This window comes from Chelon labrosus, assembly GCF_963514085.1.
Source record: "Chelon labrosus genome assembly, chromosome: 8".
Taxonomy (NCBI): domain Eukaryota; kingdom Metazoa; phylum Chordata; class Actinopteri; order Mugiliformes; family Mugilidae; genus Chelon; species Chelon labrosus.
Window position 1 is genome coordinate 15,945,046 of NC_140358.1, and position 23,593 is coordinate 15,968,638.

The following is a 23,593-nucleotide window of genomic DNA, read 5'->3' on the forward strand; positions in this document are numbered from 1 at the left end:
CATATGTCTATCATGTGTACTTCCACTGCCCAGGAATTAAACCCCCTCCAATTAAATACACGAACACAATGGTGCTATTTATTAAACCAGCGCAGCGGTAACCAGTACACTGAAGACCCACACCGTCTGCAACTGCAACGCATGCGCACACCGACCCAGACCTGACAACAAGCTATCGGATGTGAGCCTCTGATGATGATATGGACACGCCGCTGGCATTTTAATACTTCTGCCAGGCTGTAGTCAGATGAACAACGCCTTAGAAACATTTCATTGTCATTATACATACGTTGTAATTACCTTTCTGCGGTCTCGCTATGCCGGTAAGTCGCCACCCCTATTGGCATTTTTGTTGTGTTTGCGAATTGGGTACCTCCCTTCCTCTGCTGATGTGATGCTAACCGGTTAGCATTGTTAGCTTACCATTTCTTGTCGGTGTAGGATGCTAGGAAATTGTGACCGCAACCAATGTTGGGTTTTAGTTTCCTACTCGATTTAGATATCCGTTTGTGTCGCTTGCCAGTTATTGGTAACGTTAGTAACGTCAGCGGTTGCCTGCCTAGCAACCAAGATAACGTTCAAAGCACCAATGCTAACCTAAACGTTAGCTAGCTTTTAAAAACGCCTAAACCCACTCACTTAGCTTAACGTAAGCTAGCTGCATTATTAGCTTGGTTTTATTAACAACGTGACAACTCTGCCTTTAGGTACATAACAGTGAATAGAAACACTGTCTACATACTGTATTAAACCTATACCCTGCGGAACACTGGTCTCTTATTACGGTCCATTTTTTTAATTTTTTTTCCCAGAGCAATAAACATGACAAACCTGAGGTCAGCGATAACGTTAAGGTTGTGGTGAGATGTCGTCCTCTCAACCAGAAAGAGAAGGCGATGGGCCACAAACTGGCCGTCGTAGTGGACGAGATCCGAGGGACCATAACGGTGAACAAGCTGGAGACTACCCATGAGCCTCCTAAGACCTTCACCTTTGACACCGTGTTTGGCCAAGAGAGTAAACAGCTGGACGTCTACAATCTCACAGCCCGCCCCATCGTGGACTCAGTGTTAGAGGGATACAATGGTACATTTAATGCGACCATACTTACTAATAAATCATCATTTCAATTTAGTCATAACACTGGCAGTTTAGTCATTTCCACGGGTGATTGTGATTTTGTCTTTCTTTTATTATTCACTGTCCGTTTCAGGAACAATTTTTGCATATGGGCAAACTGGCACGGGAAAAACATTCACCATGGAGGGCGTGAGGGCAGTGCCGGAGCTCAGAGGGATAATCCCAAATTCCTTTGCTCATATTTTTGGTCACATTGCCAAGGCAGAGGGTGACACAAGGTAAGAGAGGTCTCGGGTCACTTGCTGCGCACTGACCTGCTGACATGAGCGCTGCTATTGTTGTGAATATCACGGGCTAGAGTAGTACTATTGACCGTGTTTACACAGCATTTTGTTTACCAATTTGCAAGTAATAGTGTCTGTTTAAAAGGGCACTCTAATCAGTAAACACTTGTAAATGACGTGTCGTAGTGGAGAGCCTCTGTGGCAATATATGCAGATTTAAAAACACTAATTATTTGAAAAAGTAACTTAAAGGACATATTTCTATTTGTGAAATGGATTATAAAAGTTAAGCAAATGGATTTTCCTTCACATAGAGTATTACACTGATGAGACTTTCTTATATGATGCCTTTTTCAGAATAAAAGGCTCCATATGAACGAAGCGTTACATTTTAGCATTTATCTCGATTTTTAAAAAAATCGTTTGCCTTCCACAGGTTTTTAGTTCGTGTTTCGTACCTGGAAATTTACAATGAAGAAGTGCGTGACTTGTTGGGAAAAGACCAGATGCAGAGGCTTGAGGTAAAAGAATTTACATTTAGTGACTAATTGGAACAGTTGTCATAAAGGGCATTACAGTCATGTTGCATTTTTTTTTTTAAGAGCGCTGTTTTCCATGATTAATGACTTTTTTTAATGACAGGTGAAAGAAAGACCGGACGTAGGTGTGTACATCAAAGATCTTTCTGGGTACGTCGTGAACAACGCTGACGATATGGACAGGATTATGACACTGGGCCACAAAAATCGTAAGCAGAACAAGTGACAGCAATAAGATGGAAATAGATGTTGTTTCTTCCTCTGAAATAAGGAACTCCCTTCTCGCTATAAATAGAAATGAGTGTTCCCTAAAGAGGGTTATGCAATTTGCATCCTGACTGAGATATTAGAAACTATTTTTATGGCTCATTTAAAATATTTTAAGTATGCCCGCACAGTTTTTCTGCATGATCAAGTGTTACTTTGTTTTGTTTAGGCTCTGTTGGTGCCACAAACATGAATGAACACAGCTCCCGTTCTCATGCTATTTTCACCATCACCATTGAGTGCAGTGAGAAGGGTGTGGATGGAAACCAGCATGTGCGCATGGGGAAGCTGCATCTGGTTGATCTGGCAGTACGTATCCGAGATAAACTACCTTGAAAACTAGATGACGGTGATGTCACTAGCATATATGGCTTCTCAGTTACGATCTGCCTCGCCACAACTGATTAATTTGTCTCTCTTGCTGCCTGCAGGGTTCAGAAAGGCAGGGCAAGACTGGAGCCACGGGTCAGCGTTTAAAGGAGGCAACTAAGATCAATCTCTCCCTCTCCACCCTGGGCAATGTCATTTCTGCCCTGGTAGATGGCAAGAGCACACATGTTCCTTACAGGAACTCAAAACTGACCCGCCTGCTGCAAGATTCACTTGGCGGAAACTCCAAGACGATGATGGTATAGTTGACATTTTTAAACCTGTCCTCAGGTTCATGTGATGTGGACAAACACGTGTTAACGATGGGTACGATTGGTGTCATCACTGATACATACAGATTAATTCTCTGTAACTGCTTGTCCTTGAGAGAGTCTCATTAGGCAAGAGGCGGGGTACACCCTGGACATGTCACAGAAAGCAACCAGTCACGCTCACATTCACACCTACGGACAATTTAGAATCACTGATTAACAGTGATGGGAATAACGGCGTTAAAATAAACGGCGTTATTAACGGCGTTATTTTTTTCCGTAATGAGTAATCTAAGTAATTACTATTTCCTCCATTACAACGCTGTTAGTGACAGTTAAATGTGGTGCATTACTTGCGCTGTCAGCCAGGCAAAAAGAGCTGCGAAGGTGTTTTTTTTCCCGCTCTGGGTGGGCAGCCGCGTAAGTGATGATGATTGACTAAGGTAGGGTAAGATTTCATGGTAAGTCAATCAGCGGCAGGGAAGTGTTCAGTTGGGTGGGTGTTATTTACACTCAAACGCGCGCATAGCACTATCACACAAGCGATCAGAGATAACCTGCAGCAATGGCGAGTTTGGAGCATTCAGAGGAAAAGTTGCTTCACGTGTAGGTTGCAAGAACGTGCACGTGAAGTGTACGCTCAGAAAAAAAATCTAATTCTTAGACGTATTTAAACTTTTTTTTTTTTTTTAAAGTAACGCAATGGTTACTTTCCCTGGTAACTAGTTACTTTCATAGTGGAGTCATTCAGTTACTAACTCAGTTACGTTTTGGGAGAAGTAACTAATAACTATAACTAATTACTTTTTAAAAGTAACGTGCCCAACACTGCTGATTAACCTTATGAGCTGTAGGAGAGAGCACACAAACTCTCCACAGAAGGGCCCAAGTGGAGAACAGACAGATTTATTAGTGTTTAAGCTCTTGTTTACCTGCTAAAATCACAAATATACTATCACAAAGTAATACAGTTGATCCATTTGCTTACCACAAATAACCTGCACCACGGTTTTACTGTCTTTTTCCTTGGCCCAAATGTGTAGCACAAGCTTGGTAAATGGATCATTTTAAGTGAACAAGCAAATTTAGGTGTGGAAACACCCTTAATTGACACTTCTTAGGCATTTTACAATATTAATTGTTGGCATTTGACAGTATACAGTTTTTGGTTTTGTGTCTCCCCGCCAGTGTGCAAATATTGGCCCTGCAGACTACAACTATGATGAGACCATCAGTACATTACGCTATGCTAACAGGGCTAAGAACATCAAAAACAAAGCCAGAATCAATGAAGATCCTAAGGATGCCCTACTGCGCCAGTTTCAGAAAGAGATTGAGGATTTGAAGAAGAAATTGGAAGAAGGTAAGAAACCAAACATTAAAAAAATAAGGATTCTTTTGGGATTCCATGCATTTTGCCACAGGCCTTTTTTTAAACGCTGCTTTGTACAATTGTAGGTGAAGAGATCTCTGGCTCAGAGGGTAGTGGATCAGAGGAGATGGATGAAGGTGATGACGAAGTAGGGGAGGCAGGAGAAGGTCGTAGGAGAAGAAGAGGTATGTGTTTTTGATTTATGAACAAAGACACTGTGAAGGGTGCACTGTGGCTGCAAATGCATTGCAGTTTAACATGCGGTTTTGGTAAATGTTTGACACATATAATTTGTTTTTATCAAGGTTATGATCAGCATGATAATTACGAGTCAGCATTCACTTCCCTAGATATTGATCAAGTTGAAGGTGGTTTACCAGCTGAGCTCTACTCTCATTAAGAAGGCATCCATAAACATAACACTGTACTCATTTAGGAGTTTCCCTGGTATTCACACCTTCTACTTTTAAATATGGATGAAACATGTAAAATCTTAGTGATTACGCAACATCACACTGTGTTGCAATGCCAACAGTAGTGTTCCTGAGAGGTTGTTCTGTGTAAACTGGTATCTCTTTATATTTTGCCCATTGTTATTATTCTTTTAGTACCTTAGTAATGGCCTAGTTAATTAAAACTTGCAAATGTAGTGATCTACTTATTTATCTATCTCGATCTCTTTTGTGCATATGTGTGCATTCACAGCTACCTCAATTGACCCACATAAAGCACACCCATGAACCGCAAGTCAAAGGCATCTGCATCGTTGTTTATTTCACACTTCATATCACACTGTGGGCTTTGTTGGGTACGGTGCTTTTTCTTCTTCTTCTTTTTCCAGATAAAAGCAGCAGTAGTAGTTCAGAATTTGCCTGCACCTCTTTGGTGCCACCACCCACTGAAGACAAACCTCAGAATAGTGAGTCGGAGCAGCAGTCTGCTCAGCAACCCACCTGCCCACCAATTTAAGCCCTTTTCACACATGTAACGACTGATGTATTTTTAAATATGAGCAAAGGCAGTGTGTTTGCCATTCACGCCAGGCATTTCTGTGTTTAAACTGGAGAAAACGGTTAGTGCGTTGACTGATTTCGTGTCTGATGAAAGCAGTAATTTGGGGATTTTGGATGCCTTTATTTTGATAGGTGGTAGAGAGGGATAGAACATGGGGAAGAGAGGGCGGACAACCCACAGCAAAGGCTGCAGACTGGTTTCAAGCCTGTGCCACTGCATTAAAGACTATAGTCTATAGTCCTTAATGCAGTTGTCTGTTCTCTTTCTCGTCAACACGGCTGTGATGGAATTTTTTTAGAGCTAAGGATGAAATTATATAAATTTGGTGATCAAAGGTCACAACATGTTGGCACTTGTCACTCAAGAGTTCAGATGCTAATTATGTCACAGTTTCAAGTAATTGTCTATTAGGATAAAATAATACCGTTTGATATCCAGAAGCTGTGACGTCCCAGTGTCCTGTAAAAACTTTTTATTAAATTCCTCTGAAAATCTTCTTCACACATGTCATACAGTCTGGACAGGCAGGATGTGAACTCACAAATGAATGCAACCACAAGAAGCAGTGACTTGTCATTTAGTGTGCCATTCATATAGGTGGATTTCTGAGGGGGACTTCCTAATGCTTTGAAGTCTTGTCTATCACATGAGTCATTAGTAGTATTTCCTTTGTAAAGTGGTTGCTTAGCCTTAACCTTGAACATGCTTAGAGAGCATGAGATTAAAAAAAAGGCACAACAGTTTAAATATAACTTAAAACTCAGGGGTGTGCAGAACAGCCATTTGAAGGTTTTCATCAATGTTTTTTGTTCTAGTGAATTTGAAGGCCAGGTCAACACCTTGTGCTTTTTTTTTTTTTTTTTTATGTTTTTTGAGTTGTTCCTAAACAACCTACACCTTTTTGTGTGTGTATCTGTGTCAGGCTGCTTCCTGCTGGGGATGGCTGCTGACATCAATGAGTGTCATTGCTATCGGGTGGGGGTGTGTGGTCTGGTGTTGCTGGGTGATAATGAATGCCTTGCTCAAAATTTTCCCAGCAAAACATTGTATTGTTACAAGATGGTCAGTGTTTATTGACTTCACGTGTCGTAATGTTGTCCCAGATCTGTGTATTTTATTTCAGATTGTGTAGCTGGTGTAGAAGGAGGCGTGTCTTCATCGTTTAACTGTGTTACATTGTGTTAGAGTGAATTTTACAGTACATGTGTGAAATGGGCTTTACGCTATCCTTGTGTCGACTCCCAGCACAGACCCCCGCCACACTTTTCATGTCCCAAACATGGTTTGAATTTACATGAAAATGTTACTGGTGTGCCATAGGTGATAAGTTTTATTTTTTTCAGGATAGATCCCTAAATGTAATTTGACCTAACCCCTCTGAAGTATTGACACTATTTGAAATACTGTTGCATTACATAAATAAACACGGTCAAGACGTCCTAGACTGTTTCTGCATGAGAAAATCATATTCTCAGTTTCAGCTTGAACCCTTGACAAACTTTGTTGTGTGATATTGCACCCCTAACCTGCAGATGCTAGTCATCCAGGTCATGTTTCCTTAATCTAAAGATGCTAATCATCTAGGTCATGTTTCATTATGTTGAGTGATTTCTTTTTGTTTTTAAGTCTGACTGTCATTTCGTTTTTATTACTGAAAGTTGTCTTACTTTTTTTTTGCTCCATCTTCTTCCCGCTTCTTACCCCATATTTGGTGTTCCACTCTGTAGAGTCATAAGACTTTTGAGATCACTCTGTAATGATGTGTTGCTCTTTCTGTCTCTCCTCCTCCTGGTGCAAATGATGCCTGTCTGACTTGCTATACGCCTCTTTATTCAAGAGGAGAGAGGTTGGTGTAAGAATCTATATGGTCCTACTATCCTGTAGCACCGGTGTCTCTACTCACATAAATGAGCAAAATGGCCGCTGTTCACTAACTCTGACTAACTGGATAACAGACGATTGATTATTTGCTGGCAGCCATTTTGTCTGTCCATGTTTAGTTGCCACTCACGTTCCACACTTTTGTAACCACTATGATATGATTTATTATGTAACAATCCCCGTTTAATATAGTTTCTCTTCATTTGAAAATTTGCTTACGCTAACAATAATTATTTAATACTGTGCATTACTGTGTCAAGACTTTGTGCAGCTGGATTTCACTGGGAAGGACTAACATTTCTTCAGAAGACCAACTGTTGTTCTTTTAAATACATGAAACTGCACCAAACTGCACAGTTTAAATAATACTAATGCTGATTAAAACCTATACCTGTATCTTAATCTGTATATAAATGAGTATATACATATACAGTGACAAATACTTGGTATGAGAAGATAAATATAAACAACCTGTCACTGATAGTGTAGTATCTTGTGTGTCTCTGTTCAGGAAGGAAGAAGGTTTCCGCAGATAAGATGGTGGAAATGCAGGCAAAGATTGAAGAGGAAAGAAAGGCTTTGGAGGCCAAGCTGGACATGGAGGAGGAGGAGAGGAACAAGGCGAGAGCAGAGCTGGAAAAGAGGGAGAAGGACCTTCTTAAAGCTCAGTGAGTTCATGACAATGAAACATATCAGGTTAACACTTGGTAGCACATGACATTCATGAATCACATATAGAATCCACTCATTTCATAACTGACATACCTCTCCTCAGGCAGGAGCATCACCTCCTGCTGGAGAAATTGTCGGCCTTAGAGAAGAAGGTGATTGTGGGTGGAGTCGACCTCCTGGCCAAGGCTGAGGAGCAGGAGAAGCTCTTGCAGGAATCCAACAATGAACTTGAAGAACGTCGCAGGAGAGCAGAGCAGCTGCGCAGAGAGTTGGAGGAGAAAGAGGTAAGATAACTGGATGCACACAATGCCATATTTTCTCACAATCCAATTACATTGTGCATCACAAAGTCAGTCAGCTGATGAGTCCTTATACTATTCATTTGTTCTGTTGTGTGAAGGTAAAATAATTAAATTAACCACATAATACACTGCCTGGCCAAAAAAAAAAAGTCTGGAGCCTCCTATTGGATAATTACTGCATGGGCGATTATCTTTCTGCTGGCAACAAGTTATTTAACCCCAACTGATGCAAAGAGTAGCTTCTCACCACCACAGAGTCCAGACCTTAACCCCATTGAGAATCTTTGGGATGTGTTGAAGAAGGTTTTGTGCAGTGGTCAGACTCTCCCATCATCAATACAAGATCTTGGTGAAAAATGAATGCAACACTGGATTGAAATAAATCTTTTGTCTTTGCAGAAGCTTATCGGAACAATGCCACAGCAAATGCATGCTGTAATCAAAGTTAAAGGCGGTGCAACAGAATATTAGAGTGTGTGACCTTTTTTTTTTTTTTGGTGGCGACTTTTTTTTGTGGCCAGGCAGTGTATCTGCCAATCTTCATGTAATAAATACTTAATGCTGATTTCTTGGCAGAGATTGCTATAGTGCACAAATGAATAAACAATGTGACAAAGTATAATTTTCAAAAGCCGGTGATATGGTTGCATAACCGATACATCTGTTATGCAATCTTCAATCTGAACTGAAGTATCTGCATCATTGTGGTTGGAAATATGGTTAGAAGCTCATAGTCAATCTCTCACTTTCTTTATGCGTATATATTCAATAGAAAGGTGACGTTTCATTTCGAGAGATGAGGTGAAAACAGTTACGTGAAATAAAAGTTTAAGCCATTTTTGCTTACGGTATTTTTCAGTGTACGTTTTATATATAAGTGCTTGCTTCTGCATCATTATTAAGTGTTTTCCCTGTCAAAACAGCAAGAACGTCTGGACATAGAAGAGAAGTACACTAGCCTGCAAGAAGAAGCCCAAGGAAAGACCAAGAAGCTGAAGAAAGTATGGACCATGCTCATGGCTGCCAAATCAGAAGTAAGTGTCAAAAAGAATGACTGGACGTTTTTGAATGAACTTTTTTGCAAAGCCGAGTGGGACAATATTCCCAAATCAAGATATTAAACTCTACATAGACTGAGTAATACACACATCACTTTATTTCTTTATTGTATACATAATATACTGACAGAATTTAATAAAATATCTATTTAAAACTTTAAACTATTTAAAGATTATTTAAACTCAGTCCACCTTTAGTTGGTGATCATGGAAAGACAGTAATTGATCCAGTCTGCTTGTTGTGGTTGTTTAGATGGCAGATCTGCAGCAAGAGCATCACAGAGAGATCGAAGGTCTCCTGGAGAACATCCGCCAGCTGAGCCGAGAACTCCGGCTCCAGATGCTCATCATAGACAACTTTATTCCTCAGGAATACCAGGTCTGTCCTGTAACAGACACATTTGATTATATGTCTGGTCTGAGATTTATTTATATACTTAAGTGTTTAAAGTTACTCATGGAATTACCATAAGTCGGCAACAGCTGATTTGTCTTAGCAGTAACCGACTGAAAAGAAAAACCACTTCCTGAATGTTGAGTACACTGATCTGTCCTCGCCAGTAAGAGCATCAGTCACTGCTGGGACCAAGTAACTTTTCACATTCAAACACAATCATTTCCTTGTCAAGATTTCATTGCCTTTTATTTCAGCCATTATTGATCCAGGCATAGATAGAAAACACCTTGGCCATTGAGTGATTTTTATTTATTTTTTGTTTGAAACTGTTAATCTTTGTTTATATTACCAGCAACCAGCGACACTATCCTATACTATTTTAACAACTATGTCATCTCCCCAGCACAGAAAAGCAGCTAATACATTTGATTCGCTGACAATCCGTATAAGTTAAATGACGTATTATATCATTCATATAGTGTTATGTTGTTGTGTTAGTATTTGTGGTAGGGAGCCTCATTGAACTCTTTGTCCTTGTAGGAGATGATAGAGAATTACGTGCACTGGAACGAAGACATTGGAGAATGGCAGCTGGTGAGCTCACTTCGAATAGCTGCGCCACACACTGGTGTGATTAATACCATTTAAAACATACAACTCTGAATTAAGAGGTCCTTTGTCTTCTTACGCCTTTCAGAAATGTGTGGCTTACACCGGCAACAATATGAGAAAACAGACCCCTGCTCCAGACAAGAAAGAAAAAGATGTGAGCCAAAGAACATGTTTGACTCCACGTTCTAGACATTTATCTCTTTTCCTTCATCGGCAGTGTGATTGTGACCTCTCTCTGTTTTTTTGTTTTTTTTTTGCAGCCATTTGAGGTGGATCTGTCCCATGTGTATTTAGCCTACACAGAGGAGAGCATGCGGCAGTCACTGATGAAACTGGAGAGGCCCAGAACCTCTAAAAGTAGCAAAAGTGGCCGACCCAAGACTGGGCGAAGGTAAAAATATCTCCTGTGCAGATGACAGGCAGCATGAAGCTCCATGTCCTGTCAAGGGTTTCTGAAACACCAGTCCTTTTAGCAGTCTTTGGCCCTATCTGCATCATGTGTCATTTTAATACATTTGCAACACACAGTTAACTGTGGTATCTTACAAGGTTCTCATCATGTCCCCCCCTTATCTATACAGATCATTTAGTGGTGAGGAATCCAGTAAGTGGTCTGATGTTAAAATTACGCTTAAGCCAATTTCTGTAGCGAGGTGAGAGATGGCTGATTTCAGTGGAATTTCAGCGTTACCTCCGTTGCCGTTATCACAGGGGCCAATCTTGTAACTACCCACTTTCATAGACCACTTTTTTTCTTTACATTAGACTAAAGCTAGAGTAAGGATTGCGGTTGCGTTCTGAAGGTGCCTTTTGAACGTCAGCAGTGCTTTACTACCTGAGGGTGTTTGAGCCGACAGTCAGATTTAAATTTGCAAAATTTGTTGCATTTCCTTTATGTTTTTTTTTTCCTTCATATTTCAGCACTATCTGATTTTCTTCAGTGTGAATGCGGTACTTGTGGTACTTGTGAAAAGTGTAATTATGATTCCAAATCTTCTAAGCAATTTATGTGAGACTATAATTACTAGTAAAAATGTTTATCTATGGTCGTCTTCGACTTGTTTATTAAAAAACATTTTTTTAATTTGTGGCCGAGATAGACTACATGAAAACACTCATGCTTGAAGACTCAAATGTGTGGCTGCAAGTGTATAATTAGCGCACGATAACCTTCTGATTTGTAAGCAATAGCATGCCGTTTGCCGTTATCGTGATATTCAGTTTTTCTGAGAAACGAGAAGGCTGAAAACTCTGTGAAATAGTTGATAACATTTATCATGTGTTCATCTCCACACAGGAAAAGATCTTCAAAGCCAGACGCTGTGATCGAATCCCTTCTGCAGTGATGACAGCGACGTGAAACAGACATTGCAACTTTCATGTTACCTTAAAGAAGTCAGTAATCTGCATTCACTGTATAGCTGGTAAGGTCTTAAATGTAAAGAAGCTGCACCTGTGATAGGATTAAGACCTCTAGGCTAAGAGGACCTGTTATATGTACTGTAGTGTAAGACTGTTTTCAGGTTGTCTAATATTTTAATGTTGCGTTAAACATTTCACATTTGGCAGGAGCAGTTTGTATTAAACGCTAGCTCTAAGGTAAAAGTCTACCATTCGAATATTTCACGGACAGCTTTGCAATATTTTGGCAATGACCAACAATGGAAGAAACTGCAAATTTGTCAGGATGTTGAAAATAGAATTGGAGGCATGACCGACAAATTATAAAACACTACCATATTCCAAAGTTTTCTGAGTTTATGTAACTTGTGGCTTCTGTTGTGTTAAACGCTAAATGAGGGTACATTTTCACTAAAATTACACCAAATGATTCTCCTCTTAAAACAAGCAAAGGCCTTAGTGACTCTTTCTAAGGAATGCAAGAAATCAAGTCGAAAACGGAGGTTAAAATATAGTGAATTAAAAAATGTAATTAAAAAGTGCTTTAAACGCTTTCCTTTAGGTCAGATGCATAATGGCATGCATGCCAGCTTACGCTAGTGCCATTTGCTAACTCGAGTAAGTCATCAGGACACTTTGTGTTATATTGAGAAAACCCATGCAGTACAGTATACCTTAGTATAATGCACTAGTATGAGGTTTTTGTGGAAATGTGATGTAGTGGAGGGAAACTCCCTTTTATTTTGTATTGTAATGTATGTCATATGTTTACATCCACCATAGCTTCTGATTTTATTTATTAAATTATTTTACATGTTTTATCTCACATTCTTCTTGTTCTCAATTTGTGGTTCATTATTGAATCAGTGACATTTTTTAACTGCGTTTCAAAACCCACAAAGTAATTTGCATTACTTGTAATGATGAGGATGCATTGTTGATAAAGGAGAAAAAAAAAGTCTGTGATGGAAACAGTCATATAGTTTATTCATGTGTGAGTACAAAACCTACAGAAACAGTGTGTAAGAAAATAAATATGACGTTACACAATACGTAACTGGTGTGTATTAGATCTTGTTCTTGGTCTTCTGTGAGGGGGGTCCAAGGTGTAATTTACACAAACTTGGATTTCCTTCAGAAATGCTTGTAGACAATAATAGCCATTCGTTTTCAGGTGACACGTGACATTCTTTTTCTGCGTAATAAAAAAAAAAAATTAAAAATTAAAAAAAACTACGTCAACACTTGTGCTTTTCCACTATATCATGTCAAACTGGCTGTGCAAAAAAAAATTTAAATTTAAAATGTACATCTTAAGATCACAAAAAATGTAGCCAAACACAACAAAATTTGCATAAGCCCCATTTAACATTACAGATCGTATTAAATTAGAGGATATGCCATTTGGATTCACTGTTTGACATTTTGGTTTGAGCGTACAAAGAATTTGCTGAAATGCATGAACTTCTCTTTACCTTGTTGTACTGACGCAGGTTGCGAGAGAGTGTTGTCGAGTTATTAAAAAGATCTGGATGCTTTATGCTTGTTTCATTCAGAACCGCCTCCGCCAAGCAGAAGAAATTCTTCTGTAAGGTCAAAGTCACTGTTAGTAATCGTGTCCATCACAGTAACAGATGTCTTAAACCACTGTAATCTCGATAAATATAAAAGATTTCCAACGTACCGGACATTTACTGGTGTCTTCTGTTATCATTTTCACACTTATATTCTGATCAGGCTTCTTAAATGATAAGAGAAAATGTCAGTATATCATAAAACGCATTCAATAACATGCAGTTGTAGTTGTCGTAGATTTCTTACCAGTTTGCAAGTCCAGTTTTTGGCTTCCCGTCGAATCCCCTCCAGAAGGATTCTATCTTCATCATCTCCTAGTGATACTGCGTAGACCATCACGATCATCAGTAGCATCAGATACTGAACATGTACGTTTTTCATGTCTCTGGAAGGCATTCTGAGCCAGCCCTGTCAGGCTGAGCAGAAAAGTTGAGCTCCCTGCACAGTCTTACTACTGTTGCTACTTATAGTGGCATTAGAGTGATAGTGTGACCGCAGCACAGACACGTCAGAAAAACTTATCAAATGTGATCTGTTACTAAGAAATTATTCGTCTACTGCTTATCTGCACGGTTGCCACCAAGAATTGCAGGTCATTACCTTGTATTAATATCTGATGTGTATTTTTTTTAGCCCACCAGTGATACTGATTTCCTTATTGTCTTTTTCACACCAAAAGCTGAAAAGCGCGAAAGTGTGGAGTGTGTGACAGCGAGTCAGCTAGCTGCATTAATAATGATAAGTTGTATTAATGTTATTGTTGGAACACCTGTGCCTTTCCTGTATGACTTGCCAAACTGACCGTGCTGTGTAGGCATACAGGGAAATTTTTAACTTGATTTTTAACTTAACCCACACATTAGGAAGAGGAAAATGTGAGCGACAGGAAGAAGAAGAAGAAAACTCCTGTCAGCTTCAGTTTAACTCTGGCTAAGAAGGCCACCAAACAGCTGTTACAGCTGAACACCACTTGTTCTTAGAGAACTAAGCTCTGATTATTTCAGATAAAATGAATGAAATATCATGCTTGGGATTACATTATAGTAATAGCTCACAAAGTAGCTGAACTAAAATATAACTGCTGGCTGTTAGTGAGATATTTTACTGAAATTGCAACATTTAGCTCCATTGTCGTCTTTTATAAAAAAAAAAAAAAAAGTTCAGATCAAATGACCTATTGTGATATGATTACCTTAGAATGAAATCATAAATTTGTGCTTTTCCATTGTTACATCAGTGCTATTTCTACTTGTCTAAAGGCAGATATTAATGGTTATGATGTGCAGCTGCAGCCAGACCTGAATTTCTAAACCCGCTAAGTTACTGTTGTCTTACATAAGTAAGCTCACCCTTCAACTGAAAGTCTCACCCTTCAACTTCAAACAATTGTGACTTGATTTGCTGAACAGTTTTACTCATAATGGTGAGGATGCATTAGTAAAACTTTCTTTTTTTTAAAAAAAAAGAAAAAAGAAAAAGACATTGTCAAATAATTTATTTAATAATTTATTGAAATATATAAATACATAAATAGATTGTATAAATACATTAATTCATTCATCTTCTGTAACCACTTATTCTTGTTAAGGGTAATATAAATACAAACAGTAAAATAAATATTAAATTACACAATAAATAACATATATATAAAAAAATATGATAAATAATCCTTCATGTGATCAACAGTTGGGCACAGTGGCGAGGTGGTTAGCACTGATGCCTCACAGCGAGCAGGTCCCGGGTTCGAATCCATGGTGCTGACTGGGGCCCTTCTGTGTGGAGTTTGCATGTTCTCCCGGTGTCTGCGTGGGTTCTCTCCAGGTACTCCGGCTTCCTCCCACCGTCCAAAGACATGCTCATTAGGTTCATTGGTGATTCTAAATAGGCTGTGAGTGTGAATGGTTGTCTGTCTCTTTGTGTTAGACTGGCAGCCTGTCCATGGTGTTGCCCGCCTCTCCCCAGGAACAAGCGGTTACAGAAGAACATGAATGATCAATACTGGTCCAAGGTGTAGTTCGCACATTCTCTGACTTTTTCCAGAAAGTCTTGCAGATGATATTTGCCACTGGTTTTCAGGTGACACGTGAAATTGTTCTTCTGAAACGAAATCATTTTGACATTTTAAACTCACAAAAAAATTTAGCCAAACAGAACTTAATTTATGTAAAACCTTTTTAACATTAAAGATCGTGTGGAACATTAGAGGATATGCCGTTGAGATTCATTGCAAACTACATGACGGTTTGGTTTTGTGTAGAGCTGCAAAGAACTTGTTGAAAGACATGCACTCGTCTTTACCTCGTTGTACTGATGCAGGTGGCGAGTTAAGAAATCTGAAGCTTGTGGATACTTTGTCTTTGTTTCATTCGATTCCTTCAGAACCGCCTCAGCCAAGCAGAAGACCCTCTTCTGTAAGGTCAAATTCACTGTTAATAATGGTGTCCAACACAGTTAAAGATGTCTTAAACCACTGTAATCTCAATAAATATAAAAGATTTCCAACGTACCGGACATTTACTGGTGTCTTCTGTTATCATTCTCACACGTATATTTTCACCAGTCTTCTTAAATGATAATAAAAAGTGTCAGTATATCATAAAATGCATTCAACAACATGCAGGTGTAGTTGTAGTAGATTTCTTACCAGTCTGGAAGTCCATTTTTCGGCTCCATGTCGAATCCTCTCCAGAAGGATTCTCTGTTCTTCATTTCTTAGTGATGCTGCGTAGACCGTCACGATCATCAATGGCATCAAATACTGAACATGTAAGTTTTTCATGTCTTTTCTAGATAGGTTGGGCAAGCGCCGTCAGGTTGAGCATAAAAGTTGAACTCCCTACACACTCTCACTGCTACTTATAGTGCAATCAAGCTGACACTGTGACCGTGGTATTGACACGTCAAAGGGGGAAGACACCAAATAAGGATGATGATGTCAAGTGGTTTCACTAAACGTTCCGTAGATTTCAAAGGATCGATTACTAAGAGATCACCAGTTTGTTTCTTATATGCAAAGTGGAAAACTATTTTACTATTTGTAAAATCCTCATCAGTACATCCTACTGTGGAAATGACTTCCTTATTGATATTTTCAGGTCCGCACTGAAAGTTGAAAAGCACAAGTGAAGTTTGTGACAGAGAACCAGCTAGCTGCATTAATAATGTCATTATAATAATTAGTGTTGACGTAGTTAACACTTGTGCTTTTCCGCTATATCATATCAAACTGGCTGTACAGTGTAGGCACACACTATTCTGAGTCAAGTTTTTATCACTGCCCCACACGTTAGCAGAGGAAAATGTGACAGAAAAAAAAAAAAAACTCCAGTCAGCTCCAGCTTGATTTGAATTCTTGCTAATAAGACCACCAAACAGCTGTTATACTTAGACACCTGCCCACATGTCGTTTGTTTTTATGCTCTTACACATTGTATACCGCAGAAGTGAGTCATTTATATTCTCTTTTAACATGACAAGCGTGGTATAGTGACTCTGCTTGAATGTCTTTCTGCAATAGCTGACACATTCCACATTTCACATTTAGCACTTTAGCAGTAATGTGGCAGCATCAACTGGCAACCTTTGAGCTCCCTCTGCAGGTAATTTGTTGCGGCGGAGCATTTAAAGTATTCCACCAGTTCATTTAAAGGAACACGGCTGAGAAATGCAGGGATGCTCCAGGTAGTCACGCTTGTTTACATTTTACAGTTATAAATTCCAGCTTCCAGTTCCAAAAATGAACACAGCCCACTTTGGTTGTACAAGGATGGTAGCACCATTCTCTTGGTACATCCTACAGAATCCCCTGGGGTACATGGCTATAGACCTTCCCCAAGTCCACAAAACTCATGAAGACTGTATTGTTAAACTCCCATGATCCCTGATCAACCCTGCTGGTGCATTGTTCCACTTCCAGGTCAGAATCTGAAATCCTTTTCCCGCACCCTGGAGTAAACTTTCCCAGCGTAGGCCGAGCAGTAATCGGCGCACCCCCTGACGGCCCAACAATATCCAGAGCCTTCAGCATCTCTTGTCCCCACACAGCGCCTTGCCGCTAGGGAGCCTCCTAGCTACCTCAGCGACCAGGGATACATGGTAATAGGTTTCAGAAGACACTCAAAGTGCTCATTCCACCACCTGGTTTTATCCTCAGTTTGGGTCAGCCTTTCTCTTCTCTCAGCTCAGCCGTGAAGTATCCCCACCCCTGTCTGTTTATCTGCATGTTAATTCCCATTATTTTATAACATCGAATCCATGGTGCCGACTGGGCCTTTCTGTGTGGAGTTTGCATGTTCTCCCTGTGTCTGCGTGGGTTCTCTCCGGGTACTCCGGCTTCCTCCCACCGTCCAAAGACATGCTCATTAGGTTAATTGGTGATTCCAAATTTGCCCGTATGTGTGAATGGGAGTGTGTCTGTCTCTTTGTGTTGGCCCTGCGATAGACTGGCGACCTGTCCAGGGTGTACCCCCGCCTCTTGTCCAGTGACAGCTGGGATAGGCTCCAGCAGACCCCGCGACCCTTCACAAGAACAAGAAGTTACAGAAGAAGATGGTTGTTGTCAGCCAATATTATTTCATCATGGGACAAGGTACATATGTGCTGGTCCAATTATAGTACAATCTGTGGTAATTATTATTTTGTGCCCCGCTGAGCTGATGGGGGGGGGGGGGGGGGGGGGGGGGGGCTTTAAACTTAATAAAGACATAATTTTGTTCCTAAGGATTATAATATCAAATCATTCGGGGCGGGGAACTTATTGTCAAATACAGTATAAAACACTTGAAATTCCTGCAGCTAAAACCTGTCCAAACCAATCAGCTTGTTCATGATTTAATAAGTGTGTATCTACATATTTATAATCTATGACACAGAGTCTATGTGGTTATTTAGGCTAATAATAAACACCGCCAACGGTATGGTAATCTATTTCAGTTACCATTTAATTTTTTTGTAATCATCGTAATTTTGACAGCTTATATCCTGTTAGCAACTAAACAAAACACATTATCAAAACAGGTGCCCCCCCCCATTATGTGATCTTATTTACTGGAACGCCTATTTTAAGTATATGGTTTCTATTACACACATTTACAGTAAAACAACTACACAGCCTAACGAGGAACTTTACTGTGTCTGGAACATTGACTAGGTCTTAAAGTGCCCACCTATTCCTGCAGACATGGGCCTATAGGGCAGCGGTGCTTTGATCATGGACCACTCAGGGCGGCAGCGCTTCTGAGGCGCTCAGCCAATAGGAGCGCGCACAGGATTGAAGCTAGATGCGCCATTTTACTGCGTCCACAGCTATCCGGCAAGATGGTCCCCTTGCTTTGTCTACCCTGACTGGAGTTGTTTCAGTATTCTGTGCTTATTCCTTCCTCCGTACCCACGGAAGCGTGCATTTTGGATATAACCGGGGCTGCGCTCTGCCGAAACTAACCCTTGTCTTTGTCGGTGGAGAAATGACGGCGGCGAAAAGCAGGTAGGAACTCCGCTTGTTGTGTTTGTTTAGCCAAGTCCGCTCTACATTGATTGCTATGCTACCTTCACTAGCGGCGAGCCTGCCCATGAGAGTCTATGACTAGTTAGCATGCTAGGCTAGCCGTGCTATAGCTGTTAGCTGCGCAGCCGGCAATGTTCAAGTTCGCGCACACGCACATTCGGACGCTCACGTGCGCATTCTAGAGTGTTTGTCGGAGTAATGGAAAAATAAAAAAAACGCGATTCGCCGCGAAAAAACGTGCGCCCGTTGGGTTTGTGACTAGCTAAACGTTGCATCAGTACTTTGGATGCTACGAGGCAGTGCCAGGCTGCGGCTGGCGCGCTGCTCGGTGCCATTGGCATCTTTCAGAGGCAAGGGAAGGCCCGTGAATGCATCGGTGCATGGTCATGCATTGGACCTTATTTGCACTGCTGAGATTGCGAGGTTGCCAGGACAACGTGTGGTACATGGACAGAAGTAGCTGTTAACGACTGTCGTTAACGCCAGCTAACGTTAGCACGGCTAAAACCGTGATAGCCCAGGAGCTCCAGAGATAAGAAAAACACGGAAATGTGTAGTTGGCGATGAAGGAGCAGGAGACGGGCGCAAATTCTGAAAGCGTGGGTTGTTTTTCTTGCACTGACACTGATTTTTTATGTGAATATATTGGCGGGACTGAGGCACAGTTCAACGCCGCTCATTGCCATCTAATCAGCACATTATGATGACGCAAAATAAACAGTAGCGGCTCTGTCTGCAGAGCGGAGTGCTCCGGACACATGCACCTAAAAGCACTAAGTTAACTTACTCATGCATTCGTGTGAACTTATAACCACACAAATGCTGCCTCATAATCATTTTATTAACACGTCATCTGCAGCATTTAGGGAAATTCTGCTCAGCAAAACATAAACGCTGGCTGTAACGTTGGAAAATCCCCAATAACTATATTGACTACGTTCACCAGGCTCCCGTAGGGACACGATTAGATATTAAAAAAATCTTTATAAACTGTCTCAATACTAACTGTTCTTGTAGTTTTTAATTCAAATCAAATGATCACATAGCTGTGTCAGGATAATGTATTTGTTTTGTGTGGAGGGAAACATTTTTATAGGATCAAACACTCCCAAAAGCTGTTTTAAATGTATTTATTTTTATCTTTTGTTGTTGATTTATTCTGTAATTTTCTCTATATAGTTGTTTTAGTTCTGTGCTGCCTATTGAGTCTCCTACCTGTCTGCTTGTAGCAAATGAAAAATAAAAAGCTGTTTCGACAGTGTACAACAGTGTAGCTGTAATATCAACTACTAAACAGTACCTGAACTGTCTAAAAGTTGGCGTTCTTGCAGTAAATACATTCAGATCCTCAAATGACTGAAATACAATCTCATCTCATCGTCGGATGCTGTGAGGCAGTGCCAGGCTACGGACCTCTCTTAAACTTGCGTTCACTTAGCTGTGAAGCTGTTTGCTAGAAAATCATACAGCTGAAAGTTGTGCATTTTTCACAGCACATGTCACATTTGTTTTGTTTTTTTATGCCCTCTCTTGAGTCAGCGTGGAGAAAAGAAAAAGAAAATAGAAATATTATAGATGTTAGAAATTCTGAACTGTTTTGAAATGAAAGAAATAAACTAGTTAAAGGGGCCGAAACACAATTTGTAATAGTGGAGTTTTAATGAAATACTGAAACTTGGCATGCTTGCTGTAAATGAATGCATATATACATACGTTGTCAACACAGTGTATAATATTCACTAATAATTTTTCACATGTCTCTCCAGGTAAAATGAGTCTGGCCTCTTCTGAATCACACCTAGACCAAATGGCAGAAAAGGAGGAGGAGGTAAGTATGCCACCTCTGTGGCAGTCTAATGTTTGAAGTGTGTTTTAATGTTCAAGCTGTTACATTAAACCTCTTGTGCTCATCAGCCTGGTAGCTCAGGAGAAAGTTTGAAGCACTCCTCTTCCCGCAACAAAAGGTGAGGAGAAGATTTGCACTAGTGTGTTATCTTAAAGGTTCAATAAGATGCAGCATAAAGTGCTAATCTACTCACTAACTTTGTTTTAGGAAGCCCGCCACTGTATCTAAGCACACTGGACAGAGTGGATCTGGCTCTTCAGCCGAAAGTGAAAATGAAGGCGCCACTTCAGACAATCCTTCCGAGAACGTATCTAAAGGTAAGAAGTGATCGAAGGTTCTTTCTAGTTATAATCTAGACACTTGTTGTTGCTGGAAAGAATGCTGATTTTTGGAGATATTGCTGTTTTCATTCTTCAGGTACTTTAGTGATGAGACCAGCCGGGAATGAAAATAAAGGCGCCATGAAGCTCAGAGTGGATTTCAAACAGAAAAAAACAGGTGAATTTATGTTGCTGTTTAGGAACCAAACATTTCTTTTGTATGTTGTGTTCCGATGTATGTGTGCATATAATTTTAAAATGAATTAATCTTTTTTCCACAGATGATACCCTGGAGAAGAAGGTCAGCTGCACTGCCTGTGGAAAACAAGTAAACCAGTTTCAGCGCAACTCTTTGCATGAGCATCCTGCACTCAAAGTTCTTATTTGCAAGGTAGGAAAGTCACAGTTTCTTGAACATTACAATAACGTTTTGCGAATACGTTTTTCTGTTTTCATGGTGTATCACTGATCACATTATTTCCTCTTTCTCTAGTCATGCTACAACTACTACAAAAGTGATGATATCTCCAGAGATTCTGATGGCATGGATGAGCAGTGCAGGTAGAACATTTTGCACTAAACTAAGTTACAAAAAGATAATCTGTAGTGTGTCAGTCAGTTTGAAAACTTTAGATTCGTCCTAAAGATTTTGGACTCCTCATTTACACATTATTTATTTTTTTCCCCGTCCAGGTGGTGTGCTGAAGGTGGTAAGCTCATCTGCTGTGACTACTGCAACAACGCCTTCTGCAAGAAGTGCATTCTGCGCAACCTTGGCAGGAAGGAGCTGTCCGTCATTACTGATGAGAACTCAAAGTGGCACTGCTATGTCTGCAGATCAGAGCCCCTCCAGGATCTGGTCTCCAAATGTCAGCGCATCTTGGAGAAACAAGAACTTGTGATACAGAAGCAGCGGAAAACTGATAAAACAGAGGAACGCGAGAGCAAGAAGCACAAGAACAAAGCAGCCAAAGAGCACAAAGCAGTTGTCAATGGAAAGGAACACACTGAAGGCTCTGGGACAATGAGTTTCTCCTACAAAAAACTGCAGTTACCCAAAGAACTTATAAAGAAAGCAAAAAAACTTGTTGAAACTACAGCTGGTTTAAACAATACATTCATTCAATTCATCCAACAGGCAGAGGAGGACCAGGGAGATAAATCTATCAGGTTTCGGCATTTGAAAGCCTTCAAGGCCGTCCTTTCTGATTTGAAAAAGGCCCATAGTGCTTTGGAGGAAGCTTTAGAACCTGAGTTCAGAAATATGGAGTTGCAGAATGGTAATGAAGGACAACATGTTGTGAAGAACATCGCTGATGTTGTAGCACCTGCAGAAAGCGCAGTGGCTCTTGCAGAAAGCGAAGAAAGTGTAGTTGCGCCTGTAGAAAGCGTTGACATGGATAATGTGGCAGAATTGGTTAGAGAGGCTGAGACAACTCAAGAAGCCGACATGGAAGAGCATAATGAGCAGGACATGGACAATGATCAAGTGTTGAATGACACTGAAATGAAAGACGACGAAACAGAAACTGATGTGCCCCTAAAGATTAAAAAGGAAGTCTGTGATGATGGACTAATGGCAGCTGGTGAAATGTCCTCAGATCGTGACATTATGTCCGTGCCTGCTTCAGTTCCTGAAGAGCTTTTTCAGATGGTGGAGAGTCTTTCAGATTCCACTATGCTCTCACAGACTGACCGTAATGTGGTCACAGATAGTCCTGCAAAGTCAAATGAAAACGCAACAGACTCTCAGTGCCCACAGCCCAAAGTGAAGAACCTCATAGTCAAACTGACTCCTGTGCCAGTTGTGACAACTTGTGGGTCCAGGTCCTCCAGGTCCAAAAGCAAAGTGAAAAAAGAAGAGACGCCGAAAAAATGTAAAGAAGAGCTTGAGGAGGAGAAAAGTGGCGCTTCTGATACAGTAGATGGAACGGAGAGTCCACCACCCAGTCGTCGCTCAAGTAGAGTGAAGACCACTCCTTTGAGGAAGCAGGCTGAAAATACGGACAAGGATGGGTCCTCGGAGTCAGAGTCTGAGGACGAAAGTAAGGAGAAGGCCAAATCCACTGCGAAAGCCAGCAGCACCAAACAGGAGGATGAGAAGCAGATGGAGGCTTCAGAGGAGAAGACTTTAGACTCTGATTCGGATGAAGTTCCTCACGCATTGCTGGAGAAAGCTGCAGCGGGCCACAGCACAGATGAGGAACAGGGAAGCACAAGTACTGCTAAAAATAGTTCATCCAAACTAAGTGCATCTGAGAAGAATACAGAGAAATTGTCCAAACGCAAAAGGAAGTCCGAAAGCTCGGATTCAGACCAAACGAATAAAGGCCAGAAGACGTCCAAGAAGAAGAAGCAGCAGCAGCAGCAGCAGCAGCAGCAGAACGGCTCCTCGGACTCGGACTCTGACGAGGAGAAGGAAACGAAGAGTAAAGTGGGCACGGCGAAGAGGAGGTCCAGCCGCGTGAAGAAACAAAATGAAGACAAAGAGGAAGATAAAAACTCACCGGAAAAGAAGAGGAGCGATCGGAAGAGGTCTTACGAAAAGAAGCGCAAGGGAAAGAGCGCCAAAGCAGCCAGCAAGCTGCAGTTGTCCTCCAGTGATGATGAGGAGGAGGAGGAGGACGACGACGACGACCAGCAGGCTAAAGGTGATTCTGGAGAGGACAGTGATGAGCAAAAGATCAAACCCATTGTGGAGGATAACGTGGTGGGAGGCAGTGCACCCTTCCATCAGTCCTCAGGTAATTGTAAATCCATGCATTAAAAAACTAGTTGTACACTTTGCAAACTACAGTCACTTGCATTCTCATAAGAAGTTACATCAGA

The 23,593-nt window shown here is 40.7% G+C and overlaps 2 protein-coding genes across 4 annotated transcripts in view; both read left to right on the forward strand.

Moving 5' to 3' along the window:
* Positions 1–66: 66 nt before the first annotated feature.
* kif3a (kinesin family member 3A) lies at positions 67–13,318 on the forward strand. Of its 2 annotated transcripts, XM_084549753.1 has the most exons (18): positions 67–323; positions 813–1,086; positions 1,214–1,358; positions 1,801–1,885; positions 2,007–2,112; positions 2,340–2,479; positions 2,602–2,799; positions 4,000–4,174; positions 4,270–4,368; positions 5,025–5,102; positions 7,590–7,746; positions 7,854–8,034; positions 8,976–9,086; positions 9,364–9,489; positions 10,048–10,101; positions 10,205–10,273; positions 10,380–10,510; positions 11,417–13,318. In XM_084549753.1, the coding sequence occupies exons 1-18, from the start codon at positions 318–320 to the stop codon at positions 11,463–11,465; spliced, it is 2,184 nt and encodes a 727-aa protein (XP_084405879.1). In that variant the 5' UTR covers positions 67–317; the 3' UTR covers positions 11,466–13,318. The 2 variants fall into 2 exon arrangements, with proteins under 2 accessions (XP_084405879.1, XP_084405878.1); XM_084549752.1 differs by lacking the exon at positions 5,025–5,102 and having other exon boundaries at positions 68–323.
* A 5,084-nt stretch (positions 13,319–18,402) lies between these two features.
* atrx (ATRX chromatin remodeler) overlaps positions 18,403–23,593 on the forward strand; it is a 29,925-nt gene continuing 24,734 nt past the window's right edge. For both annotated transcript variants that reach the window (XM_084550406.1, XM_084550407.1), the window contains exons 1-8: positions 18,403–18,577; positions 20,365–20,426; positions 20,513–20,562; positions 20,652–20,761; positions 20,862–20,942; positions 21,046–21,155; positions 21,258–21,325; positions 21,458–23,508. In XM_084550406.1, coding sequence (XP_084406532.1) covers positions 20,370–20,426; positions 20,513–20,562; positions 20,652–20,761; positions 20,862–20,942; positions 21,046–21,155; positions 21,258–21,325; positions 21,458–23,508 — 2,527 coding nt within the window. In that variant the 5' untranslated portion in view covers positions 18,403–18,577; positions 20,365–20,369. The remainder of the gene's footprint in view (positions 18,578–20,364; positions 20,427–20,512; positions 20,563–20,651; positions 20,762–20,861; positions 20,943–21,045; positions 21,156–21,257; positions 21,326–21,457; positions 23,509–23,593) is intronic.